At 43.5% G+C, this 17,859-nt stretch overlaps 1 protein-coding gene and 2 long non-coding RNA genes across 3 annotated transcripts in view; 1 reads left to right on the forward strand and 2 right to left on the reverse strand.

Moving 5' to 3' along the window:
• The window catches only part of LOC309352913, a 911,067-nt gene that overhangs the window by 716,341 nt on the left and 176,867 nt on the right, over positions 1-17,859 (forward strand). The window lies entirely within an intron of this gene.
• The window catches only part of LOC309352895, a 553,927-nt gene that overhangs the window by 409,897 nt on the left and 126,171 nt on the right, over positions 1-17,859 (reverse strand). The window lies entirely within an intron of this gene.
• Positions 1,875-17,859, reverse strand: part of PIK3C3 (phosphatidylinositol 3-kinase catalytic subunit type 3) — a 115,246-nt gene continuing 99,261 nt past the window's right edge. The window contains exons 24-25 of the mRNA XM_081881750.1: positions 9,818-9,943; positions 1,875-2,535 (exon numbers count right to left, since the gene is read on the reverse strand). Coding sequence (XP_081737876.1) covers positions 2,521-2,535; positions 9,818-9,943 — 141 coding nt within the window. The 3' untranslated portion in view covers positions 1,875-2,520. The remainder of the gene's footprint in view (positions 2,536-9,817; positions 9,944-17,859) is intronic.

Below are 17,859 nucleotides of genomic sequence, written 5' to 3' on the forward strand. Positions count from 1 at the left end.
AGTCAAAAATATCTGGAAGAGACCAGGTTGAGGAAGGCTGCCTTAAAGGTTTCTGGGCAAGCAAGAACATGCTATAAATACAATGCACAGACCCACGCAGGACAGGCTTCTTAGTTGTCTTGGCAGCAAATTTATCCACCTTCAAGTAGGAGTAGGTGGTTTAACTCATTGAAATGTTTCTGATAAGCCTGGAATAAAACAGTGGCCAATAATTTATCCCAATGATTGCATCTCATGTCTTTTGTCCATAGGTGTTGAAGAAATGGCTGCTGTCCAATGTCCTGAAATAGGACTTTGGTTTCTAGCCATGCTGCTATCCGAGGTGCTGAAACTCAATTGGATCCCTCCCTGGCATTCCTCAAACCCCTTGAACCAACTGAAACGAATATCCATTGGTGTCTCTAAGTGTGATAAGCTGGCTATTTTGGTTAGCAAGATTCCCTTGTTCTCAGAAAACCCTTCAGTATTTCTGTCTGGGTTTTTATAGTTGGGGGAGAAAGCCTCTCTTGCAATTAAAATCTCTTCAGAAGCCTCTGCAGTGGCGGCGGCTGCTGAAAGCAGCAATATTGCTATATATAGCCCAGGAGAACAATCTAATTTTACAGTTTCCACTTCCACCCAAAGGCAACATGTTTCCAGCACTGGAGAAAATAAAGATGGCACAAAGGTGACACTTGGATAAGAGGAGCAGGGGGGAGTTGATAATAGAACTATTACATTAAAAAACCCTAAAACCCACCCCAAAATATTTTGGGTCGGTATAGAACATTTTTTAAAAATAAAAAATATATATACGGTGTCCTGCAAATTGAAGACTCACAGTAGGTTTCCTACCCCATATTGTCCAGTTCATTTAATCCCATTGTTTAGTAAGATTATGATGCTGGGTTTTTCTGCCTCGGCTAACATAGGAGGCTGCATTGTATCAAGTCTGTCTGTGGGTCCATCTAGTTCGGTACTGTCAGCACTGAGTGGCAGCGTCTCTCCAGGATTTCAGGCAGAGTTCTCTCTCCCAGTCCTAACTGGCAATGCCAAGGGTTGAACCTGGCAGCTTCTGAATGTAAATCAAATGCCCTGCTACTGAGAAAAATCTCAACTCTAACATAGTAAGGTAAAGGTAAAGGGACCCCTGACCATTAGGACCAGTCGTGACTGACTCTGGGGTTGCGGCACTCATCTCGCTTTACTGGCCGAGGGAGCCGGCGTACAGCTTCCGGGTCATGTGGCCAGGATGACTAAGCCGCTTCTGGCGAAACCAGAGCAGCACACGGAAACACCGTTTACCTTCCCACCGAAGCTGTACCTATTTATCTACTTGTACTTTTGATGTGCTTTCAAACTGCTAGGTTGGCAGGAGCTGGGACCGAACAACGGGAGCTCACCCCGTCGTAGGGATTCAAACTGCCGACCTTCTGATCGGCAAGTCCTAGGCTCTGTGGTTTAACCCACAGCGCCACCCGCGTCCCTAACATAGTAGAGAAGTAAAATGTTCACTGTCAGGTTGACTTACAGTAAGACTGGCTCAGCTGTATTCAGAGTAGGCCCATTGAAATAAATGGACAGTAACATAATTGCAGTGGGCCTAGTCTGGACAGAACTTCATTGGATACAACCTATTGACTGCATAATACACTCTGCTGGAAATAAGAAATAAATCAACATTTTCTGTCATTTGTTTTGCAACAGAGGGCACATGTATACTGACAAATGAGCATGGAAAAGTTACAGGGATTTTTTTACAACGTGGCAACGTTCAGCTGTAAGATATGGTGGTGTAAATATTTTTTCCATCTGGAATAGAGATCATCAGGAAATTTAAGAATTTCCACCCAAGAGCTGAGAAAGACAAAGGAGGAGTCTTAAAATAAGAGAACTTTGCATCAAAAGAAATTTATTAGTCTTGGAATATTTAGTCAATGTACATTATTCTTTATTGAGAGAATGAAAGCATTGAATCTCTCTATCTTTAAGGGCTTTTTAAGACCATCAGTGATATTTAGCTTTTTCCCCCATTGTGGGTGGGTTCTTGCTGACACTTTGGAAGACAGCTGTCACCAAAAGAAAGAACCACACAGCTGCTTATTCCCAATGACAATTTGGACAAGTCCTATCAGTGAACCCCAAACTTCAGTTCCCAAGTCCACAAACAGCTTTGACAATACTTTTCTTTCCATTCATTAAAATGGACATTTTGTAACACGTGCTCCTATAGACACCAGCCAAGTTAAGTGCAGCAGTAAGCTTCAGTTTCTGAATCCAACATCAGGTGTAGAGAAACACTTAGAAGGCCACGACACATTCTTCTTTTCATAGTATTTGCATTTGGAGGGATGCTGCTCTCTTTTCCATACTTCGTGGCGGAAATGTCTAGGCACCAAAACACATTCTTGAACTTGTCTTAATGGAAACCCAGACGAGGCAAACTATCTGAGCTGCTACAATGTTCCGTACACTCTGTTGGGTGCCATCTTGAACAGCTTAACACGCAGCCATGTGGTTTCCTCCAGAAGCTGATGGGGCTCATTTTCTCCAGTACTAAATCAGAGGGGGAAAGAGAGAAAGAAATCAAACATAAAGTAAGGCTTCAATTTGGCTTGGATGTTGTAGGTTGCTTTACTTGTTGCCTTCCCCAAGACTGACTGCACTGGGGGAAAAAGTTTATTGGGCTGGTTCTGAAAGACTTCAGAAAGGTGGATGGGAACCCACCAGTTGGTGTGTATGCACAGGTGTGTAATTTCCAAGGGAAGTCATCATTAAAAATCTAATGGGCTTAAAAAAATAATTTTACAAGGTTTATATATTGGTTAGTACTAACACCCACACACCTAAAAGCAATTTATTTTAAATAATATAAAATATTGATAAGGAAATACCAACAATATCAACAGACTTTAAAAGCAAGCAGACATAATCTAAGTACCAAAACACAGTTAAAACCTACAGCTTTAAAGAAGTAATGCACAATGAAATTATATGTCAAACAAACAAGCAAAATGGTTTTAGCAGCTGGTGAAAGCAACACAGCAAAGACTCCTGCCTAGTGTAAATGAGCAGGGAGTTCCAGAGGTGCTGCCGCACCAAAAGATTCACTGGACGTGAAAAACAAACATTGTATGGCAAATGAGAAGGCAAATGTCCAACACTTTCAATAATAGGCTAGTTTTTGTGTCATCATGATTTGGAGGACTTAGCCCTTTCTGCTTGGTTACCCTGTCCTTTGAGTCCTCAGTTATTTTGTAGATCTTTCATATTCTGGTCTTGGGGTGCAAGTCATAGTACACCAAATCATATATCACTTAGAACTGATGTAGCAGATTGAAGAGTCCAAAATGCTTCGTATGATTTATCTAAAAGTGGTTGTTGCAATAAACCTATGGAAGTAGAGCTGTGTTATTAACTCCACATCACCTACAAGTAAGGCAAAAAAGGAGAGATAAAGGACCCCTAGATGGTTAAGTTCAGTCAAAGGTGACCATGGGGTTGCGGTGCTCATCTCACTTTCAGGCCGAGGGAGCCGGCGTTTGTCCACAGACAGCTTTCCGGGTCATGTGGCCAACATGACTAAACCACTTCTGGTTCAACGGACACTGTGACGGAAGCCAGAGTGCATGAAAACACCATTTACCTTCCCGCCACAGTGGTACCTTTTTATCTACTTGCACTTGTGTGCTTTTGAACTGCTAGGTTGGCAGGAGCTGGGACAGAGTAACAGGAGCTCATTCCGTCACGGGGATTCGAACTGCCGACCTACTGATCGGCAAGCCCAAGAGGCTCAGTGGTTTAGACCACAGCGCCATCTGCCTCCCTGCACCAACAAGAATGTCTCTGAGGAACAGTTGCTGGGAACTGGAGAGTGTTCTTGTGGCTTGATGGTTTGCCGTTGGAGCATCTGCTTGACCACTGAGCGAACAGGATGCTGGAATAGCCTTTGGCGTGATCCACCAGGGCTCTTATTATGAGGCTGAGGGACAGCGACTCAGGCCAACTGGTGAACTCCCAGCAAAGCACACAAATCACTTGGCAGGGCTTTTAATCCTAATGGTTAAAACTGGGTTGAATGAACCATTCAGACACATCCCTCATTTGCAATGCTGCTTAACCCAATAATCCTGGGAAGTAACCAAATCCGAGCATGTAATTTATAAATAGCTATCAAAGACAGCAAATCAGTTTTGGGCTCCATTCATTTGGGAATGGCAAAATCAAATTTAGACACCTCTACTCTGTGAAAAGAATCAGCAGCGATACTAAAATGAAGAGAGTGGTAGATGAAGACTAGAATTTAACATTATTAACATCAGGTTTCCCACTTTTTTTATTGGGAGCGACAGCACAGGACTTGCCCGAAGTCACCCAATAACACTAGTGCACAGCACCTCTTTATGCAGAGATTCCCAAATGGTATTCAGAGGCATGCACTCGTGCTGTGAGCCAGGTTTAAGTTTGCTATGCAAAAAGTAAAGAAAAACTAGGGCTGAGCTGAATATTTCCCCCCACTCTCAAGGGATCACTCACAAAAGCAATTCAGTTTTACATTGAAAGCTGGGAAGTGGCTTGCCTCTTCGGCACACGTGTTCCAAGCACGAAAAAGAAACCTCTGATCCTTCAATAGTTTCCTCCATTGCATTTGTTGGAAACTTTTGGCTCTCCCTGATGCTGTTGCTATCATTGAAATGATTTCTATGCCGCCTTTCATTTCAAGAAGAAACACCAAGCAAAATAACCGAAACAAACCAGTTATAAAATACAGATACCTACAATTAAAATACACAATAAAGCAAGCGCATTAAGACATCCATAAAGGTAAAGGTAAAGGACCCCTGACAGTTAAGTCCAGTCATGAACAACTCTGGGGGTGCAGCGCTCATCTCGCTTTACTGGCCGAGATGCAGTTGTACATTGCGGATACCATCCCTTTGCCATGCCCCTTTGCTGTTAGGAGGAGTCCAGCCTTTCTCAACCTGTGGGTCCCCAGATGTTGTTGAACTACAACTCCCATCACCCCTAGCTAGCAAGGCCAGAGCTCAGGGATGATGGGAGTTGTAGTCCAACAACATCTGGGGACCCACAGGTTGAGAGCCGCTGAATTTGAGTCCAGTTCCCTGCAGTGCAGGAATACTTTGCCCAAAGTGGGGCTTGAACCCACGACCTCAAGATTAAGAGCTTCCTGCTCTACTGATTGAGCTACTCCTCATCAATCAGGAGTTGTGTAGATGCTGATTTACACCCGTCTGTTTTGCCCTCTTTTCTACAAATCTGCAATAAAGGGATTTCACATTCTAAGTTGGACACATGGCAATTCCCCCAACTCTCCACCCTCAGTTTTAACCATTCGAAGCACATGCTTCCCAGCACAACTTCTGTCTGATACCTGCACACAACAACTATATTTTGCAAAGGCATATGTCAAGATCTTTCGTATCTTTCGTCTGATACCTGCATACAACAGCTATACTTTGCAATGCCATATGTGGAACATTACAAAGAAAAAATTCATTTCCTGCAAGCACTGCTTCTTAAAGTTGTCACATCTGACACTTGTGTTCGTAAAGACATACGTGGAACAAGAAAAAGCTTCTATTTGGACATTACATATATAAGAACTGATCTATTTGTATTTCCTGTTCAAAATGTTGGTCTTTAATTGTGTCTACTTAATTTGATAATGTGAAAAGAGGTATGTTTATATGATGTATAAAGAATTCATATGGTTAAACACAGCCAGTTGTGTTGTGGGTGTTATTCTTATCCCCAGCACAACATGCAGGCCAGAGTGTCAATCACAAACTTTCAAACTTTGTTGCAGCTGGAGTGTGTCTCCCCGCTTTTTAAAAAGGCTGCATTATCTTGCAGACAGGCTTCCAATGAGAAACCGTCAATGGTTGGTCATACTGTGGCACTGAGGCCACGTGGAACTTGATGCTTTCCAGTTAATTAAACTCGATACCCATCAGTAATAATATATATTTACTTCTGGAAAATAAAATAAAAAATAAAAAATAAAGAGCCTCGTAAAATGTGGTGATCTGGAATAATAGCTGGGGCTGCTGGTTTCGCTGGTTGAGATAAGAGGCTTTAATAATGTCAGCAGCTACAGAAGCCCATTGTATTTCACACACCAATTTCCGCAGGATTTAAAGCAGCAATTATTTTTGCCCCTAATTAATAGATGTCCTGGAGAAAACCATGGGAAGCATATCCAGTCCCAAGAATAAACAACTGAAGCCTGTGGACTGGTACAGCAAACTTCTGCTACATCCTCTTTCCTCGAAAGGTGAACACAGTTGACTAGTTGTCATTGCCTTCATCATCCTGTTGCCCTTTGTATGTCTTGGACTACAAACTCTCCCAACATCAAGTCACCTTCAAGCTCAGCCTCACCTACAGCACATAAACCAATCGGGAAGTTACCAGAGCATGGAGTACAGTGGAGAAGTCATTTCTGTCCAAAAGTGTCTCTAAGTGGTGAACTACTCAGGGGTGGAAGAAAGCTCTCCTAGCTACTGAGGCCACCTGTGTCTCCACTGATAGTGATGAATCCAGGAGCAATAGCTTGGATGCAAGTGAAGCTGGAGATCTGATGCTTTAAAAGCACCACCAACAAAACAGCAGCAGCAGCAGCAACCACCATGACAGAAGGAAGTTGAAGATCTCATGTACTAGCAAAGCACAGCCTGATAAAACTTTCAACTGCACAGTAACAGAATGGTTTTGCGGTTGTAAAACTCCTGGCAAAAGGAAGGAGGGATATGTTATGAATGAATGAGCCCGACTGGAAAAATAAAACATGAAGAAGCAAAAATGGATGACCGAGATCAAATCTGTAACCTCTTGATTTATTAGCCCAACCTGGAAAGAACATTAATGCGCTGCTGGCACAAGAACTCTTGAGAAATGAGAACCCATCACAAAATAATCTGCTACCTTCCACCCACCAACCATTGGGGAGGGCAAATGGGGGAGACTGTGGGTAGCCTTTTTCTTTTGACCATTAGGATCTAATCCATGGTCTTGGGTGTGCCAATATCATTTTTAAAAGGGGGAAAACAGGGCAGCACTTCATATCAATAATGTGCATATCCAGTTACTGCAATTGTGTGTTTACATCACAGTGTCTGGGATACAAGTTGTTTGAGGACAAACAACAGGAAAAAGCTCTCACGCTGTACTTAAGGTCTGCCTGGAAGTCTCTCGCTGGGCATTGCTGGAAATGAGATGCTGGTATAGAGGAGCTGTTGGTCTGATTCAGCAGGGCTTTTTAGGTGTTGTCGTTCTGGTCCAAGCTTCCTGCCATGGACTGAGATATAGAAGGCTAAGTGACCATGACTGCACATTCAGATGAAAGCTTCCTAAGCTGTAGTGTGCCACAAGAGACCATCTCAAGGGACCCTGAAGGAAAGGCACATTCTTTCTCCTCCTAGGGGGCCTCCATCTGGAACTTGAGGAGCAGGAAGCACTCAAATTTGTAAGGCGAGCCAGGTTGGGTGACCCAGCACGAGCTCTGGAGGCACCAAATTCCAGCTCAGAAAGTGAGCCTGAACATGACAGCCCTGGGCTAGGAATCCTAGATGCAGCACTTCTGAGCTAGAATCCCCAGAGGAACCAGGGACTTCAGGGTTTCCAGTTCCTTGCTCAACACATGGGGGTGCGTCTTTAAGGCTCCCCATTATGCAGCTGAGGGACACAGTTTCCTGCTTGGCAGGGGGTTGGACTCGATGGCCCTTGTGGTCTCTTCCAACTCTATGATTCTATGATTCTATGTCATATGGAACCTGAGATGGGTATGCAGAATCAAAAGGTATAAAAAAATGCATTTGGGGGCAAGGTGCCTTCAGAACATGCAATCAGCCCAGGTTGATGGACTATATGGAATTGACGGAAAGGACTGGCAGAATCCGAAACCAGGGAGAGGAGTTGATGGAAGAAGATTGGAAAATTTAAAGTTTATATATAGAAATATCGCAAAATTAATGAGTGATAGAAAAATGGTGGATTGATATTTTATGGATTTAGCAGAAATGTTATAAGGAGTTAAGCATATATAAGTATTTTAGTATTAATGTTAAAATAAGGTTAAAAAAATTGGTGAAAGGAGGGAAAGTAAAGTTACATTATATTGAGATAAAATACAGAACAAAAATTGGAAAAGATGGAAAGGATTTGCTGAAATAGTTAATCGAATTAGAATACAAAAAAGGGAGGTGTGAGGAGGTCAAGGAAACAAGCAAATGGAAGATAAGCTGGGAAGATTAGTTGTGTTTTTTGTTTTTGTTTTTGTTTGTTTGTTTTTCTTATTGTGATGTGTTGTTTTGTTTTTGTTTAATATGGTGTTATTACTTTTACTTTTGTTTTTTGTAACCCTTAAAAACTTTAACAAATATTTTTTTTAAAAAAAAAAATCAGAACATGCAATCAGCTCCTAGTGACCTGTCCAGGGTCCTGAAAGCTGGGTACCGCATGCCCTCCTCTATTTGTGCTCCAGATCAGAAATTCCTTCCAGCCCTGCTGATTCCTCCTCATCTTGTTTGCTATGCCCTCTGCCTCCCCTGGGTGGCTCTGCTTTCTTGTGACTTGACATTCTCATCTGTATAGCCAGTTGACAGAGACAGAGTGTTCTATTCTGGCTACGCCACATGCTTCTCCTGGACAGGAAGAAATCAGACGCGATGAAAACAGCACGCCTGGATCCTCTGCCACAGACCTGCTGGGATGTGCAGTGAGTTACAATGCAAAATCTGACTCGGGTGCCAAAGAATCAATTGTCCCAAGGTCTTGCTAAGCCAGGAGACCTTCACAAAGAGTTCTGTTGCCACTGTGAATGCAGACAGACTGGAATTCTGTAGCTTGGCAAGGGGGCTGTGGAGACCACAGGGCCTCTTAAATATAGAATCATAGAGTTGGAAGGGAACCCCAATGATCATGTACCGCATTTTTCGCTCTATAAGATGCACCAGACCATAAGACACACCTAGTTTTTGGAGGAGGAAAACAAGAAAAAAAAAATTCGGAATCCCAGAAGCCAGAACAGCAAGAGGGATCTGGCTTCTGGGATAGCCACGCGCAGCCTCTTCAGGGCAGCGAGATGAAGGCTCCCCCAAGAGCTGCGCCCCCTTTAAAGAGCGCACAGAGACTGTGTGCGGCTCTTAGGGGCTTTTCCCCGAGGAGGGAGAAGGGCAGCCCTTCTCCCTCCTCGGGGAAAAGCCCCCAAGAGCCGCACACACGCTCCACGGGGCTCTTTAAAGGGAGCATTGAGCAGAGCCTCCCGCCTGCATTCGCTCCGTAAGACGCACATACACTTCCCCTTTTTAGGAGGGGAAAAGTGTGTCTTATAGAGCGAAAATACAGTAGTCTAACCCCCTGCAATTTAGGAATATGCAGCTGCTCCATACGGGGACTGAACCTGCAACCTTGGCATTAACAGCACCATTCTCTAACCAACTGAGCTATCCTCTGAAGTGCTCTGCTTCCCAAGCTACTGTTTTGCTTTTCAGATGGTTGTGTTTAGATGAGTGAGAGTGTGCATGTTTGTGAGTGTGCGCGTGCGTGTGATTTGGCAGTCTCAACCAAATCAGCTTGAGTGTCTCAGGTGCTAAAGAACTAAGATTATTCAGGGCAGACAGGGAACTGCATTTCCAAATTTATACACCGTATGATTTACTTATGGAATTCACTGTTAGAATGGGTGATGAGGTAAGGTATCTGTCCAGCTTTTTTTTTTTTTTTAAAAAAAGGAATGAAATAAATTCAGCGAGGAGTGGCCTACTGGCAGCTACTACCTAAAAAAAGAAAGACTTTTGGGCTCTTCTAATGTTCTTACCTGAGCAAACTTGTGGATCTGCTCTACCATCGCAGCAAAGAGAGCATGGACACTTTCATCTATCAGGCTCTGCATGTAGTGCACAGCCTCCTCGTCAGAGAGATCCAGGCGGAACTTATCTTGCACCTGGGAAGGAAAGAAGAGAGCAGGAGATTTTTTTTTTTAAAAAAAGGAATGTGGTTTTGTACATTGCAATTGCCATCCCTTTGCCGTGTCCCTTTGTTGTTAGGAGGAGGTTTTTCAAAGTACAAAACCCTACTCCAAAATCCCACAACCCCCCTAGACGTAGTCAAAAAAAAACAATGGGAGGACGAGAATGGCAGATGAAGGTGATGGACTACATGGAACTGGCGGAAATGACTGGCAGAATCCGAGACCAGGGAGAAGAGTCGGTGGAAGAAGATTGGAAGAAATTTAAAGTTTATTTACAGAAACATTGTAAAATTAAGGAATGTTAGAAGGAGGTTGGAATGAAGTAATGTGGCTTTAGCAGAAATTTTATAAAGGACTAAGTAAAAATAGACTAAGTCAGTTCTTGGTATGAGCTTTCGTGTGCATGCACACTTCTTCAGATACACAGTATCTGAAGTGTGCATGCACACGAAAGCTCATACCAAGAACTGACTTAGTTGGTCTTTAAGGTGCTACTGGAAGGAATTTGTTTTGCTTTGACTATGGCAGACCAACACGGCTACCTATCTGTAACTAAAAATAGACTGTTAATGGATGAAAGGAGGAAAGGTAAAGTTACATTATATTAAGATAAATTATAGGATAAAAATTGGGAAGGAAGGAAAGGATTTGCTGAAATAGCAAACTGAACTAGAATACAAAAAAGGGAGGTGCGAGGAGGTCAAGGAAACAAGCCAATGAAAAATAAGTTATGGGAAGGTTCGTGTGGGTTTTTTAAATTGTTTCTATTTTTCTATTTTTCTGTTTTTTATAATTATTTTTTAATCTTTTTTCTATTCTCTTTTTTTTTCTTATTGTGACATGTTGTTAAGTTTGTGTTTAACTTGGTGTTTTTTCTTTTTCTTTTTGTAACCTTTAAAACTTTAATAAATATTATTAAAAATAAAAACCAAAAAACAATGGGAGGACGACATAGGCTATGAGATTAACCCTACTCAGTGGACCAGAATGTGGTCTAAATCTGTGGTGGCCTGTGTATGTTCTTCGCAATAAGCACCCTCTGCTCACTCAGAGAGATATTTACAGTTTTTTATTTTACATATGTACAAGCAACACATTACAATCATGCATCCGAATTAGCCGGTTCAGATTCGGGGAGTGGTCTTCTCCTGCTTCTCCTCCAACAGAAAAGGCAGGGAAGTTTCATGGGACGTCTCTGATCCTTTCGTTTTAACCCTCTCCTTTCCTGAGCAGGCTCTCAGGTTGTTCCTGAACTTCCTGTGTGGTGCTGGGACTCTGCTTCAGCATCGGAGAGCCTTCCAGCCTCCTGGCCCTTTCCCTCTTCGCCATCCGTCACTTCCTCTCTACCTCCCTCTGACTGTTCCTGCTCCTCAAAGGCATTCCCTGGCAGTCCCGTGACAAAACCTCCCTTTAAATCCATATCAGCAAAAAGGGAAAAAACTCGCTCTGAAACTCATTTACAGATGGTACCTAATACCAAGGAAACTAGCGCTAACACACCCAGGAACCTTACCAAAATACTGGAGAGGATGCACCTCCACAGGCACATACTTCCACATGTGGTGGGCATGCCCCCAAATCCAACTATTTTGGAAAACAATCATACATGAAATATGCAAAATAACTAAGCAAGTAATAGAAGTCAGCCCAGAACTGGCTCCACTAAACACCTTCCAAGATAATAATGCCCACTCACATGATAAAGAGCTTATAACCCACCTATTCTCAGCAGCCAGAAACATCATAGCCAGACACTGGGGAGACCTGTCTGGAGTAAACATGGACCAGTGGTATCAAATAGTATGGGAAACAGCCTTATTAGGAAAAAAAAAACCAAAAAAAAAAAACCCGTAACCAATAAACTGAAACTGTCACAGGGACAAACAGAAGAAGATGCCTTCACCCCGGTATGGCTCCCCTTTATCACATACACAGCCCAACAAGGCAGCGACAAGAATCCACCAGCAGCATGTGAATCTATATGGCTTACCTGATTCAAAAACACCCACCCATCCCACTCACGCATGAAAACAAAGGTCGCCACAGCCAATCACAAAGAAACAACCACACCCAACCTCTCTCATCACCAAAGGAACACAAGCGAATAGTAAAGAGAACCCGCACAAGCGATGTTGACACAAAACCCCACACATAAACTAAGCAGAATAGAAGCATTGCTACCTGACCCCAGCCCCACTCACCATGGCCCCCTCCACCTCTTTCCCCCTTTTCTTCCTAATGTAACACTAATGTCTCAACAAATGAAACTGATCTGTACAAAACGTAACTTGCCAGGTTTTGAATAAACATACACAAATTTATTGTGTAAGGCAAGGCAAGGATATGTAGAATTTTATAACATGAAGAGAATAATATCTGCAGAGAAATCAGAGAGAGGAGCTGAAGGAAGTCCCTGGTTGGGGGGGGGGGGGTGAGTGATGGAAGGGTGGGGAAAAATGGGGAAAATAATGTATGGGATTATATGGTTTGATAATTAGTTATGTTGAAATTGCTTAATAAAAATATTTTGAAAAATAAAATAAAATGTAACTTGAACAAAGAGACATTGCATATACTTTTGTAAACCAAGAAATCTTTTAAAATATTTGTGTGTTTTTTCAAAGAATGTGAAATATGCACAAGGATGCACACACCCCAAAGTTGCCCCAGAAGCTGCAAGCAATGCAAAATACAGTGGCTCAACTGTTTGCTGGAGCAGACTATTGCCGTGTTATATCACAGCTGAAAGAATCACAGAAGCATAGAATCTTAGAATTGGAAGGGACTCCAAGGATCATCTAGTCCAACCCTCCTGCAATGCAGAAATCACAGTTAAAGAATCCCTGAGAGAAGGCCATCCACCCTCTGTTTGAAAACCTTCAAGGAAGGAGTGTTCACCACTTTTCAAGTTAGTCCATTCCATCATCTAACGGCTCTTACTGCCGGGAAGTTCTTCCTAACATTTAGCTGGAATCTCCTTTCTCGTAATTTGAATCCATGAAAGAACTGGCTGCCAGTTAGCTAACTAGCTAAATCCAGGGTCCTGGTATTAGTGTAAAGGTAAAGGGACCCCTGACCATTAGGTCCAGTCATGGACGACTCTGGGGTTGCGGTGCTCATCTCACTTTATTGGCTGAGGGAGCCGGCATACAGCTTCTGGGTCATGCGGCCAGCATGACTAAGCCGCTTCTGGCGAACCAGAGCAGCGCACAGAAACGCCGTTTACCTTCCCGCTGGAGGGGTACCTATTTATCTACTTGCACTTTGATGTGCTTTTGAACAGCTAGGTGGGCAGGAGCAAGGACCGAGCAATGGGAGCTCACCCCGTCGCGGGGATTCGAACCACCTACCTTCTGATCGGCAAGCCCTAGGCTCTGTGGTTTCACCCAAAGCGCCACCCTAAATGGCTTGAGACCAAGATACCTACATTATAGTTTCATTTCTTACATACCCAACCAATTGCTGTGCTCTGCTGAATATTCCATCTTATCAGAAGGTCTGTTCCACACAGTGCTACTGAGCATTAGTGTTACTGAACCTTTGCAACTTCCTCCCGACAACCTTATGTGCCATGTCTACTGTCTTTTCAGCACCAACTGAAGACCTTCCCTTTTCAACAAGCCTTTTGAGTGGAGATCTTCATTTGCATTGGAGCTGAAACTGATTTTACATATGAAAGTGTTTTTTTTTACATATGACTTTTAAAAATGGTTTTAATTGTTTTTAAATACTAAATTGTGCAAGTGTTTTTATTGTGGATGCTTTTATTGTCAAAACACATCAAGGTATTTTACTGAAAGCAATTCAGAAATGGAATTAGTGGCAGAAATACAATTTTGACAGACAACACGCCAGGTGTATGGGCACATGGTTTTGCACAGGCATAGGCAAACTCGGCCCTCCAGATGTTTTGGGACTACAACTCCCATCATCCCTAGCTAACAGGACCAGTGGTCAGGGATGATGGGAATTGTAGTCTCAAAACATCTGGAGGGCCGAGATTGCCTATGCCTGGTTTTGCATCTACACTTAATAGCTGTACAGTTTTGGGTCTTGCTGTGGAGGTTGTGGTGGAGGCTTCACTCTTTGCCCCTAGATCATAGAATCATATAATCATAGAATCATAGAGTTGGAAGAGACCACAAGGGCCATCGAGTCCAACCCCCTTTCCAAGCAGGAAACACCATCAGAGCACTCCTGACATATGGTTGTCAAGATATCCTCCCCTCATATAACAAGGGTACAAGGGATAGGACTTAGGTACTCTACAGGGGATGGGGTCCAGTGGTCGAAAATCTGCTTTCATGCAGAAGGTTCCACATCTGGGTATCTCCAGGCAGGGCTGGAAAAGACTCCTGGTCTGATATCTTGGGAGAGCTGCTGCCATCAGTGTAGACAATACTGAGTGAGATGGACCAAGGGACTGACTCAGTAGAAGGTGATTTTCCTAGGTTCCTAAGGCAAGCAAATTCCATTTACAGCTGGGATGGGGAAGCAGAGGATGTTTGTTGTTTGTTGAGGTTGGTCAGGGTGTAAATGCACGCGCTGGAGCTGCGGAGCTTTTTTAAAAAATAAGAAAGTGCCTTTTAGAAAAACCCTACGGCTGTTCAGGGAAGCAGCATGGAAACAGCACATAAGAGATGACAACAGCAGTTCCACCAAAGCCATCTCTGTATGGTGGGCAAGAATTAGATTACCGGGGATTACATTTTTCATCTGTGAATTAGTTACTACACTCATTCAGTTTCTTTCCACTGACAGCTGGGAGGCTTAAAAAGACTGCTCTGAAAAGTGTCAATGCTGGGCTTACATGGCGCGCAAGCCAAATGCCTGGAGTCCTAAAACTAAACCCCCCTAAAAAAAAAAAAAAAAAAAAAAAAGGAAAGGGGGGGAGAGATGTAGGTACTTCCAAGACTTCCTGATTCGTCCTTGCAAGCAATGCTGTGACCACTTCCTGTATGGAGGTGGTGGAGGAAAAAATATATCCATCAAGCGCTTTTCACGGTTTTTTGCATCCGAGTCCCAGAAAAGTGATCAGTAAAGTAACATCGGTCTTGAAAGATCTTCATTGGCTCCCAGTACATTTCCGAGCACAATTCAAAGTGCTGGTGTTTACCTTTAAAGCCCTAAACGGCCTCGACCCAGTATACCTGAAGGAGCGTCTCCACCCCCATCGTTCAGCCCGGACACTGAGGTCCAGCGCTGAGGGCCTTCTGGCGGTTCCCTCACTGAGAGAAGCAAAGCTACAGGGAACCGGGCAGAGGTCCTTCTTGGTAGTGGCGCCTGCCCTGCGGAATGCCCTCCCAGCAGATGTCAAGGCAATAAACAACTATTTTACTTTTAAGAGACAACTGAAGGCGGCCCTGTTTAGGGAGGTTTTTAATATCTGATGCTGTATTGTTTTTAATGGGGAAACCCAGCCAGATGGGCGGAGTATAAATAATAAATTATTATTATTATTATTATCAGCACCAGCTGGCCATCCAGAATCTCATAAAGCACATGGAAGGTGTCTTCTGCAGCAGGATTCCATTTTTTCAAGGAATCTCAGAGCTGGTGGGAAAGTGTGAAAGGGCATGTAATGCAACCTCCTGCTGAGAGTCAGGCTAATTGTTCCCCGGCTACCAACAGGTTTGACCTACACAATCCAGGTCAGGAGTCTGTTGGAGGAAGGAGACAGGGCAAAGCTCAGCCATATGGCTTCAGGAAAGGGCAATGGAAGCTCTGGGTTAAACCACTGAGCCTAGGACTTGCCGATCAGAAGGTCAGCGGTTCGAATCCCCACAACGGGGTGAGCTCCCGTTGCTCGGTCCCTGCTCCTGCCAACCTAGTACGAGTGCACAAGTGTTTGCATGAAATATCGTACCCCTACTGTACAGATGAATGGGCGCAATGAGAGCCCCCTCTCCTCCCTCCACCCCCCCATACCTTCCCCAGATCTGCTCCATATGGTTGTGGGAACCCCTAAAAAGCAGATATGGGGCTGCATCAGGCAGGAATCCTTGAGCTGAGGGAACATTCACATAGGATGCAACACATTAAAAATATTATTATTATTATGTTAGCTCATGGCTTTTCACAAAAAAAACGCCCAAGAACGTGATAAAAATTCCAAGCACTTGTCAACCATTTAAAATCAGATACACAAGAAACAAATAAATAATAACCAAGGGTTCTGGGATTCCCTCTGAAAGCCACAGGGAAATCATAAAGCTTTGACTTTGTATAAAAATGGCACTCTTATTGATTATCCAGTTCCGAAGGAGATGCCTGGCCAATATCAATGTTGCACACCCACCGTATAAGAGTTTCCCTTGTTGCGCCCCTTTAGGCAAGAACCCAAAGCACACATTTGCATAATCCTCCATTTGTACAGAGGTAAATGGAAGAGCATCTCTGCAGCTTAGCATCTGCTGAGGAAAACCTAGCTTCACTCATCCTGTTTTGTGCATAAGCCACGCCACACATGTGTAAATTTTGACTTATTGCTCCACTTATCGTACGTGACATCAGTGGCCGTTTCAATTCAACGCTCTCAGACCGTATTTTACTAGCCAAGTTTCACTACCGCGGGACAAAGAGAAGATATCCTCACCACTTGCTTTAATTTAAGATTCTGAACGTAAATTATAAAATTGCCAGCTGTTCCCCGGAGAGCCTTAGTTGAGCAGAAAATGGTCTCGATTTATAAAGGTCTTGTCTGTTCCCCTGTCCAAATATAAGACTTCTCTCCAGAGTGCTTTATTTTACTCCGGCTAATAGCGAACAGAGTTGAGCGAGTGCCAACAAGGACTGTAACCCAAAGAGGGCCACTGATCAAGAATTAAGCATCAATATGCCCAGCTGGATGAAGACCAAGGTTAGAAGAAGTATAAAGAAGCTCAGCATCCTTCTGAAGTCTGAGCAGGTTGTGGTAAGCCCTAGAGCACACTCAGGGGGTGCACCAGGAGAGAATATTCCACTGTGCAAACAGCAAAATCAAGTGTGTTGGTGCTGACCTTTAAAGCCTTAAATGGCCTTGGCCCCGTATAACGGAAAGAGCATCTCCACCCCCATTGTTCAGCCCGGACACTGAGATGCAGCTCCGAGGGCCTTCTGCTGGTTTCCTCATTGTGAGAAGTCAAGGTACAGGGAGCCAGGCAGAGGGCCTTTTTGGTAGTGGCACCTGCCTTGTGGAACGTCCTCCCATCAGATGTCAAGGAGATGAAGAACTACACAACTTTTAGAAGACATCTGAAGGCAGCCCTGTATAGGGAAGCTTTTAATGTTTGATGTCTTACTGTGTTTTAGTTTCTGGAAGCCGTGCAGAGTGGCCGGGGCAACCCAGCCAGAAGGGCATCATCATCATCATCATCATCATCATCATCATCATCATCACAACAACAACAACAACAACAACAACAACAACACTGACACAACATTCACTACTTAGCGCTATGTAGGATGCAACCCACTAAAATTATTATTGCATTGGTTCATGGCTTTCTACAAAAATCCCCGAGGGGGTTACATAATTTTATAAACAAATTCCAATCCCTTGTCAGCTATTTAAAATCAGGTACCTAGAAATAAATAAATGATGATAATTAGATATAGATATAGATACAGTGGCACCTCGGGTTACATACGCTTCAGGTTACAGACTCCGCTAACCCAGAAATAGTACCTCGGGTTAAGAACTTTGCTTCAGAATGAGAACAGACACCGTGCTCCGGCGGCGCAGCAGCAGCAGGAGGAGGCCCCATTAGCTAAAGTGGTGCTTCAGGTTAAGAACAGTTTCAGGTTAAGTACGGAGCTCTGGAATGAATTAAGTACTTAACCTGAGGTACTACTGTATAGATATAGATACAGATAGGTGTTCAATACAAGAAGAACAAAAAAGTGGGGAG

The sequence above is a fragment of the Podarcis erhardii genome (genome assembly GCF_964252035.2).
Source record: "Podarcis erhardii genome assembly, chromosome: 11".
NCBI lineage: Eukaryota > Metazoa > Chordata > Lepidosauria > Squamata > Lacertidae > Podarcis > Podarcis erhardii.